The following is a 26,831-nucleotide window of genomic DNA, read 5'->3' as shown; positions in this document are numbered from 1 at the left end:
GTAGCAAGTTCCATGGCTACTATGAGAAGATTAAGAACCGGAAGGAGAGCGGCAAGATGATGGTGGATTGGGTATGATCTACGCCTATCTTCTTACATATGAATTGATGATCCTTATTGTTACATATGAATTGATAATCCATGTTGTTACATATGAATTGATGAATCCTTATTCTTACATATGAATTGATGATCTCCTTATTGTTACATATGAAATGATGATCCATGTTGTTACATATGAATTGATGAACCATCTTATTATGCATCATATATTGCTAGATGCTCAATGCTCTCGAAATGTACAAGCACCAACACGAGGACAAAGACTTCCCCTTCATGCATTGCTACAACAAGCTCCAAGGTTGCAACAAATGGGACGACCTCCACACTCTATTGAAGGACGGGGAAGATGGGCCAGTCGATCCAGCCGGCGTCTCCATCGGGCGCCCCATTGGCAACAAGAGGGCCAAGGCCGAGAGGAATGCGGCGCCATTATTGGTAGCCGTGGACGCCTCCCTCGAGAAGATGATCAATTCATTCTCGGTTGAGAACAAGGAAGTGTCGGATAGGGCCGCCGTCGTGTGGAAGGCAATCCTCGACAAGCAAGACATGAAGATCGCGTTGGAGAGGGAGAAGTTGGAGGCGACGAAGATGGAAGCTCACGCCGCTGCCATGAAGGCCACCAACGAAGCGACGCATCTATCGTTGGCCAAAATGTCTCAAGAATCGAAGATCTTGATGGCCGACATGGACAAGATGGACCCGTTGGCGCGGGCGTGGCACGAGATGTACCGCGAGCGCATCGGCCAAGAGGTGATGGCGGCGCGAGCTGCGTCGGCGTCTCCCCCAGCACCGTCCACGTTCATGTCTACCCAGGCACTGTCCATGTTCATGTCTCCCCCGGCACCGTCCACGTTCATGCCTCCCCCGGCGATCGTGGATCCTGTTGCAGCGATGGAGCTACCGCCGACCGCCGATGAGGAAGTCGTCGAGGTTGAGCCGTCCGTGACCTCCTTCATGTGATCATCTGGCTTGGAAGCCCTTTTTTTGCGCCGGAGACGGCGATCTGGTGGCCATGTGTTGGCCCAAACTTCTTATTCCAAAACCTATTCGAATTTGGTGGCCGTGTGTTGGACCAAACTTCATATTCATAAACTTATTCGAATTTCTATGCTTGTGTTTGAGTTTTCAAATTCAAATTATCTATTGGGGCTGTCGTATGAGGGGCGCCGGTGTGGGAGTAGCTCCCCCAAATGGAGGATGTTTGTGGTCACCCGGCATACCACTGCATGGTGTAGTATGCAAGTCTGATATAACACCAATGAAACATTGTTCCACTAGTATTATATCGCTCAGAGTGGTAGAACAGAAACATATGCGGGTCCAATGCATGTCTATAGAATTACACACAGACTCTGTTACATAATATCATCACAGCCTCCTACTTTACAATGAGGTAAAATTGCAAATAACTCTAGAAGAACGACTCATAGTCTAGTCTTATCACGAACTCTATTTGTAGAGTGTTTAACTAGCTATAGAGGCTATGAATAGATTCTAGCTAAATAGGAGCTAGGTTTAGGAAACTAGTTCCTTTCTATTGCTAAGCTAGGTTTTATCCTTGTTGGATGTGGTGTTTGACTCTTCTGTCAGGTTCCTGTCCCTTGAAGTAATTGTTGATTCCTCGGTCTTCGAGTTGCACTGTAGATCCTCCTTCGATGCCTCCATATCTAAGCAAGGAATTTAAGAGTGGGATGAGTACGAGCGTACTCAACAAGTTCATTATAGGAAAGAGGTGTTTAATGCACTAGCTACAGCATTAGACCAGAAAGTCTAATACCAATGCAGGTTTTCATAATCATTTCTTGAAAAGGTTACTTTTATTCAGAAGAACTATGTCTGTCAGCCTTCACCGGTTTACTAGAACTTCATGGAGTTCCTTTCCGACAGCGTTCGCAGTTCCAAAACCCGGAACAGGGAGTGACGGGTCAGGATTCATTACACTCTGCAGAGGTGTGTTGCTTTACCCATAAGAGATCTTAACCTTGGTGCCAACCGAGTCTAGTTCTTGTCCACACTTCCTTTGGTGTGATGCCCGGTATAAGGTCATAGCCAATCATATTCCTCTGCTACCTCGCACACCCACCCTTTATTGCATCCCCGACCCTGGGTCCTCGTCGGTGTACTTATACCAATTAAGGATGGCCCCCGACCACGATGACAGTCTGGGATCGAACCAAACTCCTTCGCCGTTAGATGCAACCCCTCATAGAGCGCAATACCGTGGGGAACTTATGGCTTCCCCAGCCTACCGCCTGCTCCTCGGGCGACAAGTGTCTACGGACAATGCCGTGAGGAACTTATGGCTTCCCCAGCCTACCGCTTGCCCCCTTGGAATACAAGTGTCTACGGTAAAGCGCGTCCGTTGATGTACAAGAGGTGGAAATACGATTGACTATTCCGTCCCACTCCAGATCTTATGGTTAACACGGTTTTTTATGGCACAAGAATCACTGGACGACATTTATTGTTTAATCCTAGATGGATATAAACCCTTGCAATGGAACCTCCACCATATCAACACAATCCATGGTTCCATTGCCCACCACTTAGTCATATTCATAGTTATGAAAATAGTGGTTTTGCTTTTTATGCAATAGTGATAAACATAGTACTTTGCAAGTAATTTGGTAAAAATACTCAAATTACATGAGCAAGTGATGAACTTGCCTTTCTTGACTGCAAGATTATGCAGGCAAGGTCTTCGATACGCAATAACTCCAAATTCTGAAATAGCATCATTGTCCGGTAAGGACGATGTTTAAAAGATTGGCAAGGATGCAATAATGCATAAGTATGAGATGCAATCGCTCTAAGTGTGACCTAACCCCGATGATTTAGGATTAGTGAGTGGTAATAATTAGTTCAGGGTGTGTTGCACTTTTAGAGTGATTCACAAACAAGGTTCTTATTAGGTTTTTGTTGTCTTAGAATCATAAGTAAGTGTTAGAATACATAGTAACAATCATACATACCAAGGAATAGTAGTTGTATAATAAGTAAAGAGCAGTTGTTAATTTTAAGTCCTATAGTGCATGGTTGATGATTACTTATTATATAATTCAAAGGAATAACTTTTGAAGAACATGTGCTTTAATAAAGAATAAGTATGATAATTAGGTCTGTGGGGTTCTATGGTTTTCTATGGTTCCAATTGGTTTCTGGAGTAAGGATTAGATGGATCCCAACAATGTTGGATTCATCGACACCTAGGTTTTGTAAGGTTGAGTTAAGCCTAGGCATCCTAAGCAATTAATTATACATGGTTGCTATCAAGGTTGATTTATCTTGCTGATGATTGCTAGCTAGGGTTTATAGGTTCTTATAAGCAGGGTTGATGATGATTCTTTATTTACTTCAAAAGAATAACTTTTGAAGAACATATTACTTAATTAACAAGAAGTATATCAATTAGAGTTGAGGTGGTCTAGGGTTTACTAGTGGTTTCGCTAGGTAATGAACAATTGGTTCCTAAATAAGTTGGTTCGTAAGTATCTAACACTAGTAGGGTTTAGTGTGTATGGTGTATGATGCACAATTATTGGGCATGGTTGCTATTATGGTTCATCACAAGGGTGTGATGCTAAATATGGATAATTAAGGTTGTTGCCTCTAAGGATAGGAATTAGGGTTGGTCCTATTTGATCATCTAGGCATGAACACATGTAATACCAATGTATTAGAGATGGTTCTCTATTATTTTATGAAGACATGGCATTTGTTTAGTTGCTACGAAACTAGGAAAGTATCATGATCACATGTTCTAACCTAGGGTTTAGGTTTAGAAACAAATTAAGTTTCACATGAAATAGTGGACCTAGGTTCCTGAATGAATTAGGGTTTTTTGGAATCACATGAAATACTAAGGTTGTATTATCATTTAGGGTTTCCTAATTACCATATAGTTCTATGATTAATAACTTCATTATAAAGTTGAAGTTATTAATAACTTTGAAATAGAAATAATATTGGATTGGGACTTTTTATTATTTTTAATGAATTAATAATTAAGGTAATTATTAATCAGGTTTTAATCCCTCTATTAAGGATTTATCAAATTAATAAATAAAGAATATTAGTTTTAATGTTTTCTTTATTTATTGACTAGTTTTTATTTAATTTGGAAAGTTTTTCTAATTATTGAATTTTATAGCATTAAGAATTAAAATAAAAGGCTTAAATAACAAGTATTAAATAATTGAATTTTTATTAAAAATAAAAAATTTCATTTTATATTTTTATTGGATAGAGTTCACTTTTGTGAGAATTTTGATATCTTATATTTAATTTTCTGAGCTTATATGAATTTACTAGAATTATTTGAAGTTGCAGCAATTTTCTGGAATTAAATTTAAATGAAATTACTAAACCTACCCGGCTAATGTACCCACAGCCACTGGCTAGTGGGCCAGTGGTCCACGTCAGGCGCCACCGTGGCGTCGAGGTGGCAGGGGAAGGGTTGGCTGACGGCCAGCTGTCGATGGTCGCCGGCGTTACCGGTGTCCCGCGAGATTGTGCGCAGTTGCGTTGGAACGAGGACAACGAGGGGATGCTAGTGGTGGTAGCGCCGCCACCAGATGGTCGTTGGAGCTTGGCCGGCGGCGGGACCGAGCAGCAGAGCTCGCGGGTGAGTGATGCGGCGAAGCTAGGGAACACAATCAAGCGGGCTATGCATGCTAGGAGGGTCAATGGCTCACCAGGAGCACGCCGAGCTTGACGGCGAGGTCAATGGTGGTCGGCATCGCCGGAATTCATCGGTGTCGGTGTCGGGGAAGACGAGCTCGTTGACGGCGATTCCGAGCACGGCGGTCCGATTCCTCTTGCAGGAAGAGCAAGTCGACCACGGCGGTGCTGATGGTGGTCGCGTCGAGGCTTGAGGAGGCTCCAATCAACCGCGATAGGAAGTGACCGGGCGAGCTAGGGTTTCCCTCCGAGAAGAAATTGGGCAAAAGAGGAAGAAATCGAGGCTAGGGCTCGTCGTGGAGCTTTTATATGGCGATGAAATGCGCCTCTTCACGACGCCGAGCAAGGGGAGGTCGCCAACGCCGAGGGAAAGCCAAGCACGGCTTCGTGCTGGCGCCCATGCGGAGGAAGGAGATGAGGACGACTCCTCCCTCGCAGATATTTCACGAAGAGGTACTGGGCTGTGCTGGCTCCGGCTGCTGGGTTGGGCTTGGGCTGCTGTTGGGCTGTGATGGTGGGCTGCTGCGGCCAGGTAAGGTCCAGGTGAGTTTTTCTCGCCTTTTCTTTATTTCTTTCTATTTTCTTTTTCTTTCTTATTTTCTGTTTTATAATTCTGTTTTGAATCAAATTTGAATTCTTTTGTATTTTGCAGGTCTTGCTTATTTGAGTCATACAAGGAATAGTCCAATGTATTGCAGATACTATAGTGGTGTATTAGAATGTTATTATGGTATTATAACATTGGTTTAGTTATTATTATTGGAACTTGAATTTAATTACCCATATGGACATGAATTTGAATATTATCTTTGTAAATATTCAAATTGTTTTCCAGTGATAATTTTCTTACTTACTAATATATAGAGTTTTATTTGGTTTCATCTTGCAAGAAATAATCTCAAAGTAATACTGATTTATGGATTTCGAATAAGAAAGTGATTTAGTGGCATGATTTCATGTGCTAAAATATCTCTAAGGACTTGACCTCTTATTTGAGAATGTTGTCACTTGCCTATTATTTTATGTGAACACTCATTTATTAAGACCTTGTAAGGTTTAATATAACCCTATTTCAAGGTTAGCTCTAGAATTATATTTAATGACACCTTGAAATACCTAGAGTGATTCTACTCTTATCATGGTTTGGTCTTAGTTATAGTGATAAGTGGTTGATCACCATACATGGTTTAATTATCAAATATGGTCTTATTTTATAATTGTAATCACCCAAGTGATTCACAACTAGGTTTGAGATATAATTCTGGGTTGTAGAATTGAGATAACACCATATTGTGTTTGCTAGCTAGGGTTTAATCTTCTTTAACCAAAATAAGATGGTTACTTATTTTAATTATTATGGTTCTCATTTAGTGGTTAAGGATCTGAGAATTGATTCTGTCTTATTCCTACAGACTTCTTTTATATCCTTAATCTATTATTAAAGTAACTAAAGTAGTTATGATTCTTTTCTATAGTTAACTTTGGTTATATGGATGAATGGTTTCTCACCACATAAAGTATAAAATTTAACTCTAAGGTTTTATTATGTTTCTTAAGTGAAGAATAAGTGGGATGTAGATGTGGTAGGATTCTACTTATGAACACCAAGTGATTCACAAGTTAAGGTTGGGATATAAGCCTATGGTTGCTTACTAGTTACCTCCCTATGATTTCATGTGGTGAATAACATCTACTAAACCTATTAGGATTTAACTTATCCTCACATACCTCAAGAGCATGATCATGGTTTGAGCATGATCAACTTGTTCTTAATATCTTACCTCAAATAATTAGGGTTTATGATCATCACTCAATTTATAATGATCAATGTTTGGCTTCCTAAGTTATCTCTCATGGAATGGTTTTCTCACTTCTAAGATCAAATATTAACTTGATCATCTAGGGTGTAGTACTTCTATTATACTTTCTTGGATGGACCTACTATGGTTGTCTCAATAGATTATATTGTATTTCAATTCATGGATCTGATAGTATTCCATTTTATATTTGGTTATTTTATCACTCCAAGATGAAATGGTTTATCTCCTAATACTTTAGTTCAATGGTTGTTCTTTATTGTTAAATTGGTATGAATGGTCTCTCTCATTTGGGAAGAACTTCAATGCTAACCTAAGGTTAGGCTCCATAGAGGTTGATGTGATCATCAATATCTATGTTTAACATAAATGGTTATCTCCCTCTAGGGTTTGTCTTGAATAATACCCTGGGGTTTCTCTTAAGGATGATGATTTGAATACATGGATGCATATCCAAGGTTTAGCTCAAAGTTTGTCATTGCTTCTCTTCTAAATAACATAGAACTCTCACCTCCCTAGGTTTGATGTATAATAATATGTAATAGAGAAGAATATATACTTCTAGAGTTGATCTCCTTGTCTTGTTTCCAAGATTGAAATAGAATGAATACCATGAGGTTCATGGTAGGATCAAGGATTAGTTTAAGACATGGAAAATATAAGTCAAGAATGGTTTCTCCATTTTATTGTTACTTGTTTAGCAATTGAATTGGTGTTCATGTGTTATGACAAGGATTACCATATTATATTTTTTATAAGATCAAGCAATTGATCATTAAATAAAGTGTTGTTGTGTTGATTATTAGTTCCATTTGATCTAACCCCTTAGATCAAATTATCTATACCCAAAACAAGGTTTTAACAAAGTCACATTGAGGTTTATAGCGCTTGACTTGATGAGCTACGTCAATTCCACCAAGATCAAGTGAAACTTCAGTTACTGTGACTATTTTACTTTAAAGCGCGAAAATTCCCCAGATTTTCTATGCATGAATGCAATGCACACATCTGTTTCCTCTATTTTTGTAACCTCATTTCCTGGGATATTACAATGTTGTGTCGGCGTCCCCCAAACGGAGGTGCCGGCGCCTATTTGGGGGCTGCCGGTGGAGATGCTCTTACCTACCCCTTATGCAGCGAGTTGTTGTTCAAAATAATAACTTTGATGACAATGCGTATGCTATATGATAAGAGAGTGGATTTGGTGATCAGGTGGGTACGTGAGCATGCATTCATCACCGTTGGATCTAGTCTACCACCGTTGGATTCCGCTTCTGACTAACGGCCACTACACAGCTGCCGTTTGTGATTTTTGTGTTGTCGCTAGTACCAGCAACCACTGCGGAATCTTTCTATCAACTCATGCATGCGTTAAAGCTAATCAACCGGCCGGTCAGCACCTCGAGGAGCACCACCCCGTAGCTGTACACGTCCGACTTGGTCGTCAGCTTCCCCATCGACGCATACTCGCAGGCAAACCGGTGGTGCCGAGGACGCGGGTGTGTTGGCCTTGTTGGAGCCGTCCTTGGTGGTGGCGAAGTCGGAGACCCGAGCGCGGTAGTTGTGGATCACCGCCGCCTCTGGAACGTGGATTTGTGCAGGACCTTATGACGCCCAGACTCTATCTCTCACCGTCCATTGCATCAAGATTGGTGATTCGTTTTTGCAAAAAAATCCTAGGTTTTGCCAGATTCATATCTGGCAGTCCTTGTTGTTTAAAAATTTCTTCACAAATTTCTTATGTGGATCCACTGTTGTCATCTGAAGATCTTCCAAATTTGGACAGTGAAAGAGGATCTTCACAAAATGCGTGTGTATCCATATATCCCTGTATAAGTAACTTTTTTCCACAACAAAAAATTCATGAAAAATCATAAGAAACCATTGGATACATTTATTTCGACCACAGATCTCTATAAAGTTCTACGGAGTACATGGATCTTCATAAGAAACCAGATTTAGCATGAATATCTAGATCCATGAAAGAAATATCCATGACAAACCAAGTGGTGGATCCATGACAAACAAGTGTTGGATCCATTTGTTAAAGCAAGATCCTAACAACCACTAGATCCAATCAATTCAACGGATCCTAACAAGATCCTAACAAGAGAAAGAAAATGTAAAAACGGATCTCGGGGCGCAGGAGGAGGTCCAAGACGCCGGCCAGACGCTCGGCCTGTCCCTCGGGGGCGGCGGAGGCGACTCGTCAACGGCGGCAACCGCAGCAGCAGCAACGGCGGCCGACGGCGTGCGGCGTGCGGTGCCGTGCCGGCCCGGCGCCAGGCGGCGGCGACGAAGAATCAGCCCCGTCGCCGGCGGCGGCGACGAAGAATCAGCCCCGTCGCCGGCGGCGGCGACCTTGCCGGCCACGAGGAGGATGGGCAGCAGTCCGGCCGGCGGCGGAGGGGAGCAAGAAAGCGGCGGCTGGGGAGATTTGGAGGAAGATTTTTAGGGTTCATCCCGATTTGGGCCTTTTATACAGGCATCTCCCTAGGATTACTTCCGAATTAAAAAAGGTAGATGGGTCTTTTGGCAAAAACGCTGCGCGCGAATCTCCTCCTGTATCGGCCGGGCGGGATTGAGTCCGGGCGCCATAACGTCCGCTCGATCGAATATTCGCCGCCTCTGTCTCCATTCCAGTCAAACAAGATATACGGACAGCAGAGTCACAAAAGCTCTTCGAGCCGCGAGATGTTCCCCGCCGGAATTTTTCTTCCTCGAGTTTCAGTCTTCCAGATCGGAAAAAACAAGAAAGGGCAAAGTGAATTAAAAAACGATCTCTCTGTTTACACCTCAACGGAATACTAAACAACCGGAGATTAATCGGGAATACAAGATCAATCGAATCAAAATTGAATCAATCAAACCGAGCAATGGCGCCGAACGAACACGGAGCAATGGTATACAAGAGGGAATCGGACCGAACCTAGCTTGTGCGGTTAATGGATGGATGGATGGCAGCGGCAGCAAGGTGAAACCTCGAAGGGCCGGTTGAGGTGCTGCTGCGCGACGAGCTTCGGTCTGAGCTGGCCTCCGTCTCCCGCGCACCTCCAAGGGCCTGGAACACCTCTACAAATCCCTCAGAACACCTGGAACGTCCACATCTCACGCGGGGTGGTTCAGTGAAGGCGCTAATTTCGGTAAATTAGGAAAGACTTCCATATAAATCAACTACCAAAAAGACCAAACAGAATAGTAGAGGCAAATCGGTATTACTTTTTCCTGGAGAAAACTGCACAAATCAAAGGAGGGAAGGACTTGGGATCGATTAGAAATTGAGGATGCATGTGTTGGACGGGTCTAGCATCGAGGCATGCGCGAGGGCGCCCCGTATCTACTCGCCCCGTATCTAGCATCCCTGCCAACGAGCGGCAGGAAGAACTGCTCCGCAGCATGGTTCTTGGCTATTGGGGATCACGCCCGTGCGCGCTAACCCTTCTACGGAGATCTCCTGGCGCAGCCGTGCCACAGCTACACGATGCCATCGCCGGCGACGAGCGAGGGCGGAAGTCGAGTGCTCGGATGGTCGTGGGAGGCGGGCCGCTCGGGGGAGGCGCGCCACTCGGGTTGGATGGGGCGAGTGGGGAAGAAGATGGTTTGTTGGAAATGTACAGGGAAGAAGAGATAAGACAGGACACACCCAGTCGGTCGAAGCGTGTTAGCAGCAAACGGAAATCTAACGTTGTTAGACACGTGTCGATTTCTAGGCACGTGCTCACGTACCCATCTGATCACCAGGCTTCTTCCGATATGATAATGCTCTAGATGATTGTCCTACATGTTTAACAATTGTTACCAATTTATGGGAGAAACAAAATAATAAAATGACTGCTCATGATGATGCTCTCATTTATGAGAGTCGTATATTACTACCTCCATACCGGTTTACAAGAGTATTACGCATTTCAAGAAAGAACTTTGAATACAAATTTGATTAATAAAATATGAGATATATGCCATAAAAATTATACCATTGGATTCGTATTTAAAAGCAACAGTATAATTTTTGTAATATATATCCTACATTTTGTTGACCAAATTATTAGTTTAAGTTTTTTCTCGAAAGGCGTAATACCCTGTAAACCGGTATGGAGTATTCTTGATCTCTGCTAACCACACCATTGAGATTAAATATTCTTATGTCGAGAGATACTTATATGTGGTTTGCAATTATCTTATACTTATGAAAACTCTTGTTGCAACCATGAAATGGAAGTTGAAAGTAAAAGAGCAACTATTTTGAAAGAGGCAAGCATGCTTATGATTGTTCGTGATACATTTAGTTTCCTCTTTATATGCCAAAATTTGCCAAATTGTATCCCTCTAGTGGATCTTTGCTTTCAATGCTTGCAACTACTGAAAGAGGAGGTAATAATTGTCATATTTATTTACAAACAACTACTGTAAAACTTTGCAAGCACATGGGAGCAAGAGCAATAGTGCAGCCGGCTATAACAATTTGCCACATTATCTATTATCTATAGTAGCATGTACAATAGTAAGCTATAAAACTGTAGTATTTTTACAATACATGGTCCACCTTTTAGTCACACATAGTTTCTAGGAGCACGTGTTAGAACTGAGTATTAGATAAGAGCCCACTTCTCTTCTCTCTCCTTCAACTAAGCAAACTTATAATATTTTATCTTTTATAGCCAGCTGATTGTATCTTATTGTACTTGCTCTGATAATGTTTATATGCATTGGTCCACCTCCCGATCTATTTGTATATAAAATGCCAGTGCATAGGAAGAAAGTTAGACATTGTAACTATTTTTTGTGTTGCTCTATGTCATGTTTCACTTTGGTTATTACTTAGATTGATTTAAGCATACCATGTGACTTGGTACTTTATGATGGAACAATTTCCAAGGAGTAAGCAATTAAAATCAAGCATTGGTCCTAATATACGAGCTGAAGCCTAACTATGTAGCTACAAAGAAAACGGTTTCGGAAGGCAACTCGGTTATTTTTCTTCTTTTAACTTTTTGGTATAGCTTGTTAGGGTTGTCTGAGTTTAGTCTCTGCAAGTTTTAAGGAGTCAAAATAAAATTCCATGCCTAGCCCATTTGGTTATTAGAGATGCGCACTACTGTTTGTTGTCTAAATTATTGAAGAATCCCTGAAGCTAGTAAAATGCTGGAAATTTTACCTCAGATCATCTTTTAGTCCTCTGCATGCTTGTAAATTTTAAGATTTTTCTAAATTTTGTAAGTGGCATTTCAAATTAAATATCGTCTTGCAGCAGCTGGAGTTTTGGATAGATTTTGTCTTTATTTATTTAAATGACTTGTAAACAAGACGAAGCCCAAGGAAGAACCTCTTGAAATCTATGGAGGCAAGCTGACGTTAACTTTGTATTAATCTCAAACCGCGAGAACAGTCTAGCAACAAGAGATTGGAAACCATAGAAAGAGTAGCACAGGTAGCTCAACTCAACACGTAATGGCACAACACGGCCAAAGCCAAGGACGGTAAGCTTTGGCGGAGAACACCTCCTTATTCATGGCAGCACAGCAACATCGCATGGGCGCGTGCATACGCACACGGCTGCTAGCTTAAGCAGAGGAAGCGTCGAGGCAGACCCACTGGCCAAGGAAGACCTTGAGGCAGTTGATGTTGGGGTTGAAGCCGAGGAACTGAGCGTCGGTCAGCCCGGCGCTCGCCGCGACGGAGGAGCAGGTGTCGTCCGTCTGCACCTGGTGCACCTCGTTGCACTTCAGCGCCGGCACCGCCTTCACCGCGTAACCTGCAACTCGACCGCAGCCACGCACGTTCCAATTAGGGTCAGAGTACTAAGATTCCAATTATTAGGGTGTGGAGATCGTCGGCGTGGAACTACGTACCTCCTACAATGTCGCGCTGCACCTGCACGGCGACCCTGGCGTCGGCGAGGATGACCGCCGCGAGGAGGGACGCGATCAGGAGAGTGGCAGCTGCGTGGTTCGCCATTGCAGATGCTGCCGATCGACGCGAAGGAAGAGTGAGCAGATAGTTGCAGTGAAGCTTATGAGTCTTTGCTTTTGGTTGGTGGCGACGAGAATTACCGTCTGGCTTTCGCCTTTTTATAGCGTGTCAGTGGCGGGTGCAAAGTCGATAAGACGCATGCAACAAGAGGAATCAGTAACAAGGCCTTGGAAACTGCGTCCAGAGTGTGGATAGAATGGACGTGTCGCTGAAACCATTTGTAAGCCGGCCAGTCGTTTCTGAGAATTGGTCCATGACCAGGTGAAAACAGAGCAAGGGCTTATGGTTCCTATGAAGCTAGTTTGGAGTAATTCTACGCAGCGCGACCTTTCCCCTTTCCGTCTGTTTGGTTTTATACCGTGTAATTTGACTGAGCAAGAATTTTACTTTTAGCACGTCTTTTTTCTTCTAAAAAGAGACAAAAAATATACACAGAGGATCTTTTCACTTGTCCTTAGTTATACTCTTCCTCTTCCTCGTCAGGGCTCATGGGGTGTTAGTATGTTGGCTCTGATACCACCATGTAACACCTTGACCCAAAGTTGATATAATTGATAAAATACTCATATGAATAGTATAGTTGATAGGATACTCATGCCGTAGAAAATGTGCCTTCTTTCTGTCCATAAGACCTCTCGGTTAATCATGTTTGGCAAGGAGCAATGTTCAGAAAGACTTCTGTTAGTCTATGTGGCGAGACTAAAAAATTTGGAGAGCTCCCATGAGTAACTACGGCCAACAAGGGAGTGGCTGGGGTGACCATCATCTTCTTGTTCCAACATGCTTGTGACAACATGGGTAAACATTGATCATTTTTAGATTAACAGGTACTGTTGTGGGTATACTTTATGGGTATATCAACGGCGTGGCCTAGATCCGGCAAGCCCGGGTGGCCCATAGTTGGTGGTGAGGCATGTGGCCCATCGGGCGGCCCAGTTGCTGTAGATCGTGAAGGATGAAGTCCAGCCCAGGAACGAGGAGCCGGATCCTAACCGACCTACGAAGGAGGCCGGATCCGTGAAGGCCCATGAAGTATCCGGATCCAGCGTGACCTAGAAGGAAGGCGGATCCTTGACGTACACGGCAAGGCTTTGTACCGTAGTTAGGCAACTTGTATTCCGGCTAGGACTCTCCATGTAAACCCTAGATCCGTGCGCCTTTATAAGCCGGATCCCGGGAGCCCTAGAGACACAACCACAACTCATTGTAACAACGCGAAAGCGCCCAGATAATTCCAGACAAGCAGCAGTAGGCCCTGTCATCGAGCAGGTGTTCCGAAGCTGGGTAACTCGCGTACCACCGTCCCGAGAGCACTCCGCCCTATGGCCCCTACTTCTTCTCCCCCTCGTGAGGATCCCTCCTCCGGGGTACCGTCGATTAGGCAACGACAGTTGGCGCCCACCGTGGGGCCTGTGGCGTCTGGAGGCCGGAACCGGGAGGGTTCCGCCATGGGAAGCTACGACGACACCATCGCTGTGGGGCGCGTCCTTTACGCCGGGAATCTGCCGATCGTCCCTCCGGATGAGTGCTGGATTCCGGCTAGGACAAACCCCGTCAAGCTCTCCATCGTCCCAATTGGCGGCATACACATCTTCATCGGGGAAACCGTCGATTCCGACGGAAACCCACTGGTAAGTAACGCAGACGCGACCGCCGCAGAGCTGGACGCTGTCGCGAAGATCCGATCTGAGATGCAGGAGCTTCCCAAGGAAGACTCCGCCTTAGATCTGGAAATTTCAAAGCCCACCCAATCCGCCCCTGAGCAGGAAACAACGGTGGAAGACCAATGCAGATCCGCCTGGGTCTCCCAGGTGTTAGAGAAGCAGAGGTGCCACTTCGTACACTTCTTGGCCCATACCGCCGGAACCGCCCCTCAAGAAGACGGAGCTGGTCCTGAGCAGGTAGAGGCACCGGAACACAACGCGGATCCGGATCAGGCTGAGCTTGTCGGAGAGAGCGAAACTCCGGTTGAAGAGTCGATTTTGGGTAATCTGAGCCCAATTTCGGGAGATACCCCCTCCATGGAGTCTGATGACTTTGTTCGCAAGATAAGGGAATACGGATACAGTGATCAGCCTGAAGTCGACTCCGCCCAGCCTAAGCAGGTCCTCGCAACGATAGCAGCGCAGGGACAAACTGGATCTGAAGAACCAACCAGCCAATCTGACCCTCAACCATCCCACCAAGGATCTCCAATGTCTCGGGTGCGACCCCACAGGGATCCTTCCTCGGAGGAAATCCTGTCAGCAGAAGAGATGGTCGCGCGAGCAGTCCTTAACACACCTATAACCCCGGGCGGCGCCGCAGATCTGGAGGCCCTAGAGGCTACTAGAAAGGAAATGCTGGCCACAGCCAAGAAGCTCGCCGACACCGAAGCCGCGTTAAGGGAAGAGAGGGCAGAAGCTGCAGGATTGGCGGAAAACTTCGACAGACAGGACCGCGAGATCGCTGCCACACTCGAGCAAGTCAAGAGCATGAGGGCTGAGTGGGAAGTAAAGATGATCTATGCGCAGGCGGAGGCCGATCGAATTGTTAGAGAAGCAATTCCGCCTCGCAGGATACCCTTCAACACGCCCGCAGAGCACCAGCCGCTGGAAACCCCAAAGGACAACATGCTAAAAGCTGCGGAACTACTGCAGAAGAAGGACGAAGAGGTCGATATCAACTATCTTCGCACACTCGTCGCTTCAGCAATGCAGCAGCAAAGCAAGGCGGATACTTCGCGCAGGTTGGAATCCAATCCGGATAACTGTATATCTACCGCGCAGAAGGACGCCCGCGCCGATCGGCGACCCGATGACGAATCACACACCGGATCCTCGGAGCGCAGAAGGAAAGCCAGGGAACACCCAAATCCGATCTCCGTACCATCAAAGACGCCACCGTCAGATCCAAGAAAGGGAAAGGATGCGATGTACTCTGGACGAGACAAATACCGCAACCCCTCTCCTCCACCCAACGGTTACCCGCGACCCCCTCGCCACCGTAGTCCAGCCGGAAACACCAGGCCCCCAGGGCATGGTGGGATTGTTATCCGCGACAACGTGCTGCCAAGAAACAGAAACAGGGAGCGCTCGCCGGAACCTCGTCGGAACCAGAACAATGTTCATGAGCCCGAGCCCAGGAGGAGTCGGAATGAGGACCGCGGTCCAGAACCTCGTCGGAGCCATGACCCAGAGCCTCGCCGGAGCCGTGACCCGGAACCGCACCGGAACGACCAGGGCAGCCAACGCCAGGGCGAAGGCAGCCACAGGAGCCGGAGCCAGCACCAGGAAGGCCGAGGAGAGTCTGAAGGCGGAAGCAAGAAATCGCACCGCCCACCTCGCAGGTCTCCCTCACCACCACCTAGCGGTGGAGGCGGAGGTGGAGGCGGAGGCAACGGTCGAAGATCTCGCTCTCGCTCAAAGTCTCCTCGCCATGGCTCACGCGACGCACGGGATCGCCTCAACGAATACAGAACCGACTACATTGGTCCGAAGTGCTTTGGCAGGATGATTCGAGAGGAACCAAAGCCAAGGATGAACCTCAAGCTACCCGGAAACCTGAAGCATTATGATGGCACCGAAAGGCCGGATACCTGGATTGAGGATTACTACAATGCTGTAACCTTCGCCGGAGGAACCCCTAACATCGCCTGCCGCATGCTTCAGTTGTACCTTGTAGGTCCAGCCCGGATCTGGCTAAGCGACCTCGAGAAGAATTTCATCTTTTGCTGGTTCGACCTGAAGAACGCTTTTGAGAAACACTTCAGGGGCACCTACAAGAGACCTACCACAACAAGCGACCTACAGGCATGCATCCAGAAGAAGGGCGAAACATCGAGGAATTTCCTCACCCGATGGTTGGCATGCAGAAACGAGTGCGAGAACGTCGACAACCGCACAGCAATGCACGCCTTCATTGGGGGCTTGCAGCGAGGAGGATTGCTACGGCACAAGCTAACTTGCATGGTCAATGCAAATCAACTGACGTTGGACGACATGATCACCATCGCCAGCGATCACACTGCCGCCGATGACGACGCAGGCGGTGATCTCGCAGCCACAGCAATCCCCCTGCATCAGCAAAAGAAGAACCGTGACAACGGTAGCAGCAGCAGTCATAAGCGCAAGAACCCTGATGACCAGAAGAGTGGCGGATCCGAGATGATCGCCATGGCGTTTCAACGCGGAGGTTCAGGAGGCGGCAGAGGACGCGGACGCGGAGGCGGAGCCGGCAGGGGTCAGCAGCATACCTCCGAGGTCACAGCTGGCGGATCCCGCGCCCCGCAAACCTATGAGGAATACAGAGACATGCCCTGCCTGGCCCATCTGGATCCGGCTACGGGGAAGTCCACTCACACCAACCGCAACTGCAAGTGGGTCAATGATCTAAAAAACGACCCGGAGGCAGGATACAAGCGCGCCCGGAAGCACCGCCCACGCGGCAAAGGTGGCAAGGGCAAGAGCAAGGACAAAGAAGATGATAGTTCCGAGGCGATGGATGAGGATGATAACTCGCCGGATCCCAAGGCAGGATCCGCAGGAAAATCCAACCCATTCGATAAAAAGAGCGTGGGGGCTTACCACACTTTCCTCGGAACCCCAACAGTCCGCGCTACCAAGTCAGCTACCCGGATCCTGAACGCCACAGTTCCGGCTGTGCCGCAGTATGTCAGGTGGTCGGAAGTCCCGTGCACATTTGACAGGGAGGATCACCCTGCCGTTGTGCCAAAAGAATGCTACGCCTTGGTTGTAAGTCCCCGCATAGACGGGTATGACTTCTCCAAGTGCCTCATGGATGGTGGAGCCAGTCTGAACATCATGTACCTGGAGACTCTAGAGCGGATGAACCTCACCAAGGAACAGCTCAAACACAGCAACACTGAGTTTCATGGCGTGGTTCCGGGTAAGAAGGCGAATTCCCTCGGCAGCATAACACTTCCCGTGGCTTTTGGCGATGTTCATAACTACCGCCAAGAGAAGATCACGTTTGAAGTTGTGCCTTTCAAGAGTTCCTATCACGTCATCTTCGGCAGGCCCACCTACCACAAGTTCCACGCAAGAGCGTGCTACATCTACAACAAGCTCAAGATTCCGGGTCCTAAAGGTATGATTACCGTATCCGGAGACTACAAAAAGGCTCATGAGTGCGAGTTAGGCGAAGCCGCCTTCGCAGTACGTGATATCTGGAGAAGAGCTGAAAGGCTACAGAGCCGCGGTGGATCCGACTGAGATGCAGACCACCAAAAAGCAGATCTCCGAGCAGAAAACCTCCTTCAAGGCCGCGATAGAAACCAAGAAGCACGACCTCATCCCAGGCGACTCTTCCAAGCAGGTTTCGGTCGGAGCCAACATGGACCCCAAATAGGAAGACGCGCTCGTCGAGTTCCTCCGCGCTAACATGGATATCTTCGCATGGCAACCTTCTGACATGTCCGGAGTACCTAGGGAACTCGCCGAGCACTACCTCAACATAAATCCGGGGGCCAAACCGGTGAAGCAAGCTATGCGACGCTTTGGATACAAGAAGCGCCGCGCCATAGGAATGGAACTAGCAAAGTTACTAGAAGCAGGTTTTGTAATAGAAGTTATCCACACCGATTGGGTCGCGAATCCCGTCCTTGTACCCAAAAAAGACACTGAAATACTAAGAATGTGCATCGATTACTCTGGCTTGAACAAGCATTGCCCGAAGGATCCGTTCCCCTTGCCGCGCATTGACCAGGTCATTGATTCGACGGCGGGGGCGGAACTTCTGTGTTTTCTTGATGCGTATTCCGGGTATCATCAGATCCGGATGAAGGAATCCGACCAAAAGGCGACTTCATTCATTACCCCGTTTAGCACTTACTGCTATGTCACCATGCCTTTCGGTTTGAAAAATGCAGGTGCCACCTACCAACGAACGATGCAGCGATGCCTGAAGGACCAAATCGGCCGGAACGTGCACGCTTACGTCGACGACATCGCGGTCATGACCCGGAAAGGATCCGACTTGATCAGCGACCTCACGTAAAACCTTCGACAACCTCCGCAGGTACAAGATGATGTTGAATCCGCTGAAGTGCGTTTTTGGCGTGCCAGCCGGAAAACTCCTTGGCTTCATAGTCTCTCACAGAGGCATTGAGGTTAACCCGGAAAAGATCAAGGCAATCCTGTGCATCAAACGGCCAACTTGTCTCAAAGATGTGCAACGACTAACTGGTTGCGTCGCAGCAATCGATGAGTTTGTTAGCCGTCTTGGCGAGAAGGCGCTACCTCCGTACAAGCTGTTGAAGAAAACAGACAAATTAAATGCAGGGACGACGCAGCGACGCAGCTCTTCGAGGGTTGAAGGAAATACTCACCTCCCCACCTATCTTGGCAGCTCCAGCGAAGTCAGAGCCAATGCTCCTTTATCTGGCAGCTACCAACAAAGTCATCAGCCTCGTCATCGTGGTGGAGCGAAAGGAAGAAGGTCATGAATATGACGTCCAAAGACCTGTCTACTACATTAGCGAGGTGCTGACAGAGTCAAAACAAAGATACCCTCACTTTCAGAAGCTAGCCTATGGAGTATTCCTGGGCAGCCGGAAGCTGAGGCATTACTTCCAAGAACATCCAGTAACAGTCGTGAGCAAGGCTCCGCTATCAACAATTCTCAACAACGCTGACGCAACAGGACGTACGGCTAAATGGGGCATTGAACTATCCGCCTTCGACATCGCTTACAAGCCCAGGACTGCGGTTAAATCCCAAGTCTTGGCAGATTTCGTTGCAGATTGGACAGAAGCTCCGGATGCAAGTCTGGAGCCGGAACCAGAGACATGGGTCATGCACTTCGATGGATCCAAGCAGCATCAAGGCTCAGGAGCCGGAGTCACCCTGAAGTCCCCTACCGGAGAAGAACTGCAGTACGTTCTGCAGATCCACTTCGAAGCTACAAATAACATGGCGGAATATGAGGCTCTACTACACGGTCTGCGCATCGCTAAGGAAATTGGGATCAAGCACATCATATGCTGTGGAGATTCCGACCTGGTGGCACAGCAAGTAGCCGGAACCTGGAACGCCAGAAACTCCGTCATGGCGGCTTACAGAGACGAAGTTGATGAGATCGCCAAGTGCTTCCTCGGATATGAAGTCAAGTACGTCAGGAGAGACGATAACACAGCGGCAGACATGCTATCCAAGCTCGGATCCGGCAGGAAGCAAATTCCGCCCGGCATTTTCCTGGAGCATCTCCGGATACCCTCGATTAAGGGCGCTAACCCGGAAAATCCAGAGGTGGCAGTATCTCCGGCTAGGGAGGTGATGGCTATCATTCCGGCTTGGACGCAGCCTTTCCTGGACTACCTCATCGATCAGAAGTTGCCAGAGGACGAGGTCCTCGCACGACAGATCATCAGACGAGCGAGAACCTACACAATTGTTGATGGACAGCTCTACAAACGAAGTGCAGCGGGGGTGTTTCTCAAATGCGTCTCCAATCAAGATGGCATTGAAATCCTCAGAGAGATCCATGCAGGGGATTGCGGGCATCACGCCGCTCCCAGATCCCTCGTTGCCAAAGCTTTTCGGCTAGGATTCTACTGGCTCACAGCTAAAGAAGATGCTGACAAGCTGGTAAAAACCTGCCGAGGTTGTCAGTACTACGCTACTCAACCAAACGCTCCAGCCCAAGAGCTGAAGACCATACCTATCACCTGGCCATTTGCGGTCTGGGGGCTTGATATGGTTGGTAAGTTAAAAAGATCATCTCCTGGCGGTTTTGAGTACCTCCTGGTCGCTGTTGACAAATTCAGCAAGTGGATCGAGGCAAAGCCAGTGAGAAAAGCCGATGGTGCTACGGCACTAAAATTCGTCTGCAGCCTCGTGATGAGATTCGGCATCCCACACAGCATAATCACAGATAATGGCACAAACTTCGCTCAAGGAGAGTTGAGGGATTATTGTGACACAATGGGGATTCGACTGGACCTTGCATCTATGGCTCATCCACAATCTAACGGTCAGGTTGAAAGGGCTAACGGTCTAATATTATCAGGAATTAAGCCGCGCCTTGAAGAACCACTGCGACGAGCAGCTGGAGCTTGGGCTGACGAGTTGGAAGCTGTTTTGTGGAGTTTACGAACTACCCCTAAGAGATCAACAGGGTTCACCCCATTTTTCCTGGTATACGGATCCGAAGCCGTGCTTCCCTCCGACATCATCCACGATTCACCGCGAGTTTCCGCCTACAATGAAGAAACAGCTGACGAGGCCAGACAGCTATCTGTGGACCTGATCGAGGAAGCTCGGAACCTAGCTGATCAGTGCTCCGCCATCTACCAGCAGAAGCTCCGACGCTATCACAGTCGTCGAGTTCGGAATCGCTCCTTCATGGCAGGAGACCTGGTCCTCCGCCTTCGACAGGTGAAAGACCATAAGCTGCAATCTCCATGGGAAGGACCCTTCGTCGTTAGCAAAGTGCTCCATAACGGGTCGTACTACCTTGTTGATTTCCGCGAGCTGAGGGATAGACCTGCTAACTGGCACCGGAAACGCAAGCGTGAGGATCCGGATGACATTTACGATGAAACAGATCGCCCTTGGAACATCGCACAGCTACGTCCTTTCTACACTTAGCATATATTTTCCGAGTTATAAACTCTGTAATAGTTATACATGATCAATGAAATAAAGCTTATGGTTCACTCTTTGAGTCTTTTACCTCCTTTACTTGTTCATTTTAGATCGTGTATGTTTTTTTTTTCCGACTAAAACCGCAGAGCTGGATATTTCCGCCTAGGCGTGTATGAAAGTTGTGATTTCCAAAACCGTCTTTTAAGACGTAAGCTTAAGTTTTCTGATTAAGTTGTTATCTGTTGCGAACTCGTGGATTCCTAGTAGCGATTTCCGGCACCTATGCCTGGGGGCTTGTTTCCGCGGTTATGGACGGACTGCCATTGGGCTTAAATGCGCGGCGAGCATTTCCGGCTAAGGTTTTCCGGCTCGCGGAAGGTCAAGCGAGTAAGCCGGAAAACAATGAAGTCAGCACTTGCTTTCCGACATAAAACGAAACATGCAAATAATTCAAAAGGATAGCAGGATAAGTTTCCCGCCCATGCATAATTGTTTCGTCCCTAGATACTTAAGAATTTAAAGTTATATTACAAACCCTTGCTGGGGCCAAAATGATGCATTGTTTCTCCCGCAGGAATAAAAGTTTTCACTCCCCCTTGGCCGGAGAAGTCTTGCCTTCTGAGTCTTTCTTCTCGGGGTCTTCGGCCGGAGAAGACACGTCTTCATCACTTTCTTTCTCTTCAGAAGTAGCAGCGCTGGTCTTGGGTTCCTCTTGGGGAGCGTCTTTGGAGCTGGTCCAGGTGTATTGGGTTCCGGATTCCGCAGGTCGCGCCTTCGCGGCGAGCTCTTTCTGGAGTTCCTCTTCCAAGGGCTCGTCGGCGGGAAGAACAACCTTGTCGTAGAATTCATCATGCCGGATCCTGCGCGCGATACGGGTGTCGTAGCCGCTCACTGCATCCAGCAGCGCGCTGACATCCGCATCCGGAGGAACGCCCGTGGTCACTTGATCAAGATCAAAACCCGGATTATGTGCTAGGCACATGGTCAAGGCCATTGCAGCTGCGCCTCGGGCTGATGATGCTTGCAGATCCGTCACCAGCTCCGGCAGAACATCCATCTTCCCAACAAGCTTGCGAACGTTGCATGTGCGACTCCTCTTGATGGATAAGTTGTAGCATATCTTGCGGGAGGCGGAGATGAGATCTTTGCAATCATCGCCTGCGAGTTGAAGAAGGTCATCCCGGGGGAACAAATTGCGGCGCTGCTCCGGATAACCAAGTGGCTCTGCATAAAGATAATCAGGATATAAGCATGCAATCTGAGCACAAAGTAAAAAGTCGGAGCAAGCATTTGGGCAAGGTTTCAGTAGCCTACCCAAAATGTTCTCGTTCAGCAAGTCCCAGTGATGCTCCGCGGTCTCCATATATTTCCGGAGTCCATTGAGCTCTTTTTGCTGCCTCTTGATGGTCTCGCTGTCAGCATTTTTCTTCAGCAACATCTCGCCCTTTTCCCTGATGTGTTCGGAGTTTTTCTCCGCCAGCTGCTTCTCGGCCTGCTCCCTCTTTAGTTCTGCCTCCTTTAATTTCGTTTCCAAATCTTGGTACGAGGAGCGCAGGTTCTCAAGTTCAGATGAGGCTGTAGCAAGGGAAGAGGATGCGCCTATAATAACATAAGTTAACAACAAGTTCTAAGTCGGAATATGACTAATGACGAAGAGGGCGGAAACCAACCTTGGGCGTCCGCCAGTTGCTTGGTCAGTTCCGCATTCTCATCCTTCAGAGTCCGGATATTTTCCGCCTGATTCAGAGTAACGCGGCGCTGAAGCGCAATGTTCTTGTGCAGCTCATAGTGCAGTGCCTGCTGTTCCTGTAAAACATAGACAGAGCAGGAGTAAAAATTCCGCCTGTAAAAAGTGGTTTTCTCCAAAGCATTATTGCCGGGACTTTTCCGCCATAGTGCTTGGGGGCTACTGATCCAATTTTGTAACCTTCCCGGAAGTAATGTTTCTTAAAGCATATAAGCGTTAACTATTTTTTGAGTTTCCGCCTACATGCTTGGGGGCTACTGGGGAGTACCTTTTGCTTGCAGATGAGCTGGTCAAAGAACTGACCGACGTTCTTCTTGAAGTCTTGGATTTCCGATGTCCTGGAGTCAGGTTTCCCCCAGGCGTTGTTCAGCATGGCGTTGAGCAGGTCCTGTTCAAGTTCCCACTTCTCCGCCTCGGACAGCTTGTTGAAAAACTTGGTAGCATACGCCTTGGGGGTGGAAGTGGTGTCAGCCGGATCTCCAAATTTCTTCGGAAAAACGACCATGTCGCCAGCGCCCTCTCCAGCCTTCTCGAAAGAAGTGACTTCAGCCTCTCCTTGGCCTTGTACTTCCGCGTTTTCTTGGGCAGGGCCCTTGGCCTTAGGATCTTCTCCGCCCGCATGCCCGCTGCTAACCGGAATTATTTCCGGTGGAGTATTTGCGGCAGGAGGGGGAGATGGATCAGCCTGAGGGGGTGACGGTTGAGGAGTTGGGTGGGAGGCACTTGGTGGAACTGGAGTAGAAGGACCAACAGCCGGAGATTTTTTCATATATTTCGTGATGGGTTCTTGGCTGGTGGTCCGCGTGGCAGCGGCACTCGGATTCCTGCAAACAAGTGAAAGGGTTTAGACGAGAGATAATTTCGCCAAGATAAAGTTGCATCATGTTCGGAAACTTACGGGGCGCCGGGGATGATGGGGCGCGTGCGCTGGCCAGCTGTTGAAAGCATCCTTAGGCGCGCACGCTCCGCTTTCCTCGAGTCTAGCGGAGGTGGTTTTAACGTCTTGGGCTTCTTGGCGGAGGCCTCGCCGCTAGTCCCGGCTTCAGTGCCGGAAACCTTGGCGCGGGGACGCTTTGTAGGTCGAGGGGCCGCCTTGCGGGGTGCTTGCTCCTCTTCCTCCTCGTCGTCGTCCGGAGCCTCCTCCGCCGCGTCGCCGCTAACGGGAACACGAAGAATGGTGCGGAAGCTTTCCTCCGCCAAAGTGTTGAGCTGGAAGGAAGTGAACAAGAGTTAGAATTAACATCAAAAAACTTGCAAAGTTTGGAGCAACGAAAAGAACAAAGCTTACCGGAGGACACTGGTCGTTTGTGTATATGTCCTTGATCAATTCCGGGACCTGTTGGCCTCTCGGAATCTTCACCAACGTCTTGAACCTCCTCTTCAGAGAGTCGGCCGGAAGATCGTGGCGGGTAACTCGGAGAAGATCATCCGCCCCGGTATAAGCGCACATCAAGCGTGCGTTGTAGCGTAGAGGCTGGATTCTCCGGGAGAACCAGCTAAGTGTGAGCTGGGCTCCGGTCAGCCCGTCGTGGACTAGCCAGGAGATTCTCCGCGCAGCCTTTTCCAAAATCGGGGTCTGGGCGAGCGAAGGGACGAAGCTCCAGCTTGCAAGCTCTTCCGGAGGTTCGTTGATGAACTGGGGCAGGCCTTTGTGGACGTCCGGAACTGAGGCGTTTTTCTCATAGAACCATCCGGCGTTCCAGTACCGGACAGATTCGTGCGAGTCATGGGGAGGATACATGCGACTAGGGCGGAGCATAAATGTCATGCTTCCGCAGTTCACCATTGCTTTGTCCTTGGTTTCTTTCTTCACCCGGAAAAAGAACTGCCATAACTTGACGTCTGGCCGGATCCCAAGGTGTCCTTCGCAGAGAGTCACGAAGTTGGACAGGAGAAGGTAAGAGTTTGGGCAGATGTTGTGGGGCTGGAGCCCATAAGTGTTGAGGACGGAGAGGAAGAATTCCGAACAGGGAAGTGAAAGTCCACGTTCCACCCAAGCTTTGGTCATGACGATTTCTCCGGCTTCAGGCTTGGGGACGTCGGAGTCGCGCGTGAAACTCCAATGTGTGGAGATCATGCCCTCGTTCTGGAGCTCTCTAAGCTCCACATCGGTAGTTGCGCAAGGCCACCACTGACCCCGCTCTCCTTCGCGGATCCGGGCTTTGGACGCCCTCTTGTTTTCCGCCTCCTGCACTTTTGCTGCCATCCGAGCTTGTCCTTCGAGTTCTTCTTGGAGCTCTTGAAGGGAAGGGATCCGGCCTGGAGCGGTGCTGGAAGATGCGGAAAAAGGTTGAGCTAGTCTAATGTCGGAAACATATGGTGGCAGGAATGATATGGGATCCGGGCATATTGGTTCTATTTGATTGGGATCCGGGCTACTCGGAGAGCTACCAGTACAATGCGAAGAATCGAGTGGCATGCTTCCGGCTGCACCCATACAAAATGTTTGAGTACCCGGATCACCTAAGTCTATCTTCTACACTAAGTCTAAGTCTATCTTCTACGAGGCCGGCGCACTTACCGCTAATGGCGCGGTGGCTCGACGGAGCTCCGGTGAAGATGGGGTCGCCGCACTTGAAGAAAACCGACCCGCGAGACCACGAATCGGCGGCGGAGGGAAATTCCCGTTCAACCGCAGGAATCTTGGCGCGAGCGGGGTCTTGGTTTGGCGGCGCGTGAAGCTCACCGTGGCGAAGATCGCCGGAATCGAGATCCGTCGGGCGGCGCGGCGCGAGGAGGAAGACGAAGTGGTGAGGAGAGGTGAAAGAATGAATTTTTACCGGGCCGCAGGGTATTTATAGGCCGCGCGTGGAGATTCGGGATCCGGATCCGACGGTGGAAACGGAACGGTCGCACCGTTGGATGGATGACACGTGTTTTAGGTCAAGTGCGGTAAAACGACGTGGAGGTAACTTAACCATGCACTCCCGAAATTTCCGGCTAAAGATTCGCATCTGCGAAAATTTAGCGCGGGAAATGGGGAAGTTGTGCGCGGGAAAGGTGGACTTTCCGTTGTTGTGCATGATCTGAAGATGAAGGATTTCCGGAGGAGTGAACCCGGAATCAAGTAAGAAGTTTTGAAGCTCTTCAAGATTCTCTTCGTTTCCGAGCTGAAAGAAGTCGAAGGAATGATGAATCTCGGAGAACTTCGGGGGCTACTGTTGTGGGTATACTTTATGGGTATATCAACGGCGTGGCCTAGATCCGGCAAGCCCGGGTGGCCCATAGTTGGTGGTGAGGCATGTGGCCCATCGGGCGGCCCAGTTGCTGTAGATCGTGAAGGATGAAGTCCAGCCCAGGAACGAGGAGCCGGATCCTAACCGACCTACGAAGGAGGCCGGATCCGTGAAGGCCCATGAAGTATCCGGATCCAGCGTGACCTAGAAGGAAGGCGGATCCTTGACGTACACGGCAAGGCTTTGTACCGTAGTTAGGCAACTTGTATTCCGGCTAGGACTCTCCATGTAAACCCTAGATCCGTGCGCCTTTATAAGCCGGATCCCGGGAGCCCTAGAGACACAACCACAACTCATTGTAACAACGCGAAAGCGCCCAGATAATTCCAGACAAGCAGCAGTAGGCCCTGTCATCGAGCAGGTGTTCCGAAGCTGGGTAACTCGCGTACCACCGTCCCGAGAGCACTCCGCCCTATGGCCCCTACTTCTTCTCCCCCTCGTGAGGATCCCTCCTCCGGGGTACCGTCGATTAGGCAACGACAGGTACCGCTCCCCGACTCCTTGAGAACGAAACCGTAGCCTAAAAGTAAAAAAACATGGGAAATTGACTCCTATTTCTCCGGGAGAAAGGGTGCACCGTAGGCGAAACCAACCAAATATTAGAAGGCCAACTGAGCTAGAAAAGTTTGAGAAAACGCGGCCAACAAAACAAAAGGGGTACAAAAGCTAAGCATTGGCACTCCACACAAGGGCTAGCACTTTCTCGAACTGAAGTACAAAACATAGCATAACTG

General features: G+C 48.1%; 2 protein-coding genes and 1 long non-coding RNA gene across 3 annotated transcripts; all 3 read right to left on the bottom strand.

The window, feature by feature from the left end:
* Positions 1 to 8,419: 8,419 nt before the first annotated feature.
* LOC127344043 (uncharacterized) lies at positions 8,420 to 10,175 on the bottom strand. The gene is made up of 2 exons (XR_007877694.2): positions 9,489 to 10,175; positions 8,420 to 9,291 (listed from the first exon to the last, which is right to left on the bottom strand). It is a non-coding gene; the product is annotated as an uncharacterized lncRNA (long non-coding RNA).
* A 1,945-nt stretch (positions 10,176 to 12,120) lies between these two features.
* LOC127338629 (lysM domain-containing protein ARB_03438-like) lies at positions 12,121 to 12,523 on the bottom strand. The gene is made up of 2 exons (XM_051364671.1): positions 12,409 to 12,523; positions 12,121 to 12,311 (listed from the first exon to the last, which is right to left on the bottom strand). The coding sequence occupies exons 1-2, from the start codon at positions 12,512 to 12,514 to the stop codon at positions 12,121 to 12,123; spliced, it is 297 nt and encodes a 98-aa protein (XP_051220631.1). The 5' UTR covers positions 12,515 to 12,523.
* A 6,241-nt stretch (positions 12,524 to 18,764) lies between these two features.
* LOC127339941 (uncharacterized) lies at positions 18,765 to 24,602 on the bottom strand. The gene is made up of 7 exons (XM_071827534.1): positions 24,150 to 24,602; positions 23,760 to 24,070; positions 23,130 to 23,685; positions 22,785 to 22,920; positions 22,429 to 22,713; positions 21,887 to 22,338; positions 18,765 to 18,779 (listed from the first exon to the last, which is right to left on the bottom strand). Exons 1-7 carry the CDS (start codon positions 24,600 to 24,602, stop codon positions 18,765 to 18,767), a joined length of 2,208 nt encoding a protein of 735 aa, XP_071683635.1.
* Between the last annotated feature and the right edge of the window lie 2,229 nt (positions 24,603 to 26,831).

This window comes from Lolium perenne, chromosome 3, assembly GCF_019359855.2.
Source record: "Lolium perenne isolate Kyuss_39 chromosome 3, Kyuss_2.0, whole genome shotgun sequence".
Taxonomy (NCBI): domain Eukaryota; kingdom Viridiplantae; phylum Streptophyta; class Magnoliopsida; order Poales; family Poaceae; genus Lolium; species Lolium perenne.
The sequence above is the reverse complement of the archived record's forward strand: the minus strand, read 5'-3'. Positions and strand labels throughout refer to the sequence as shown.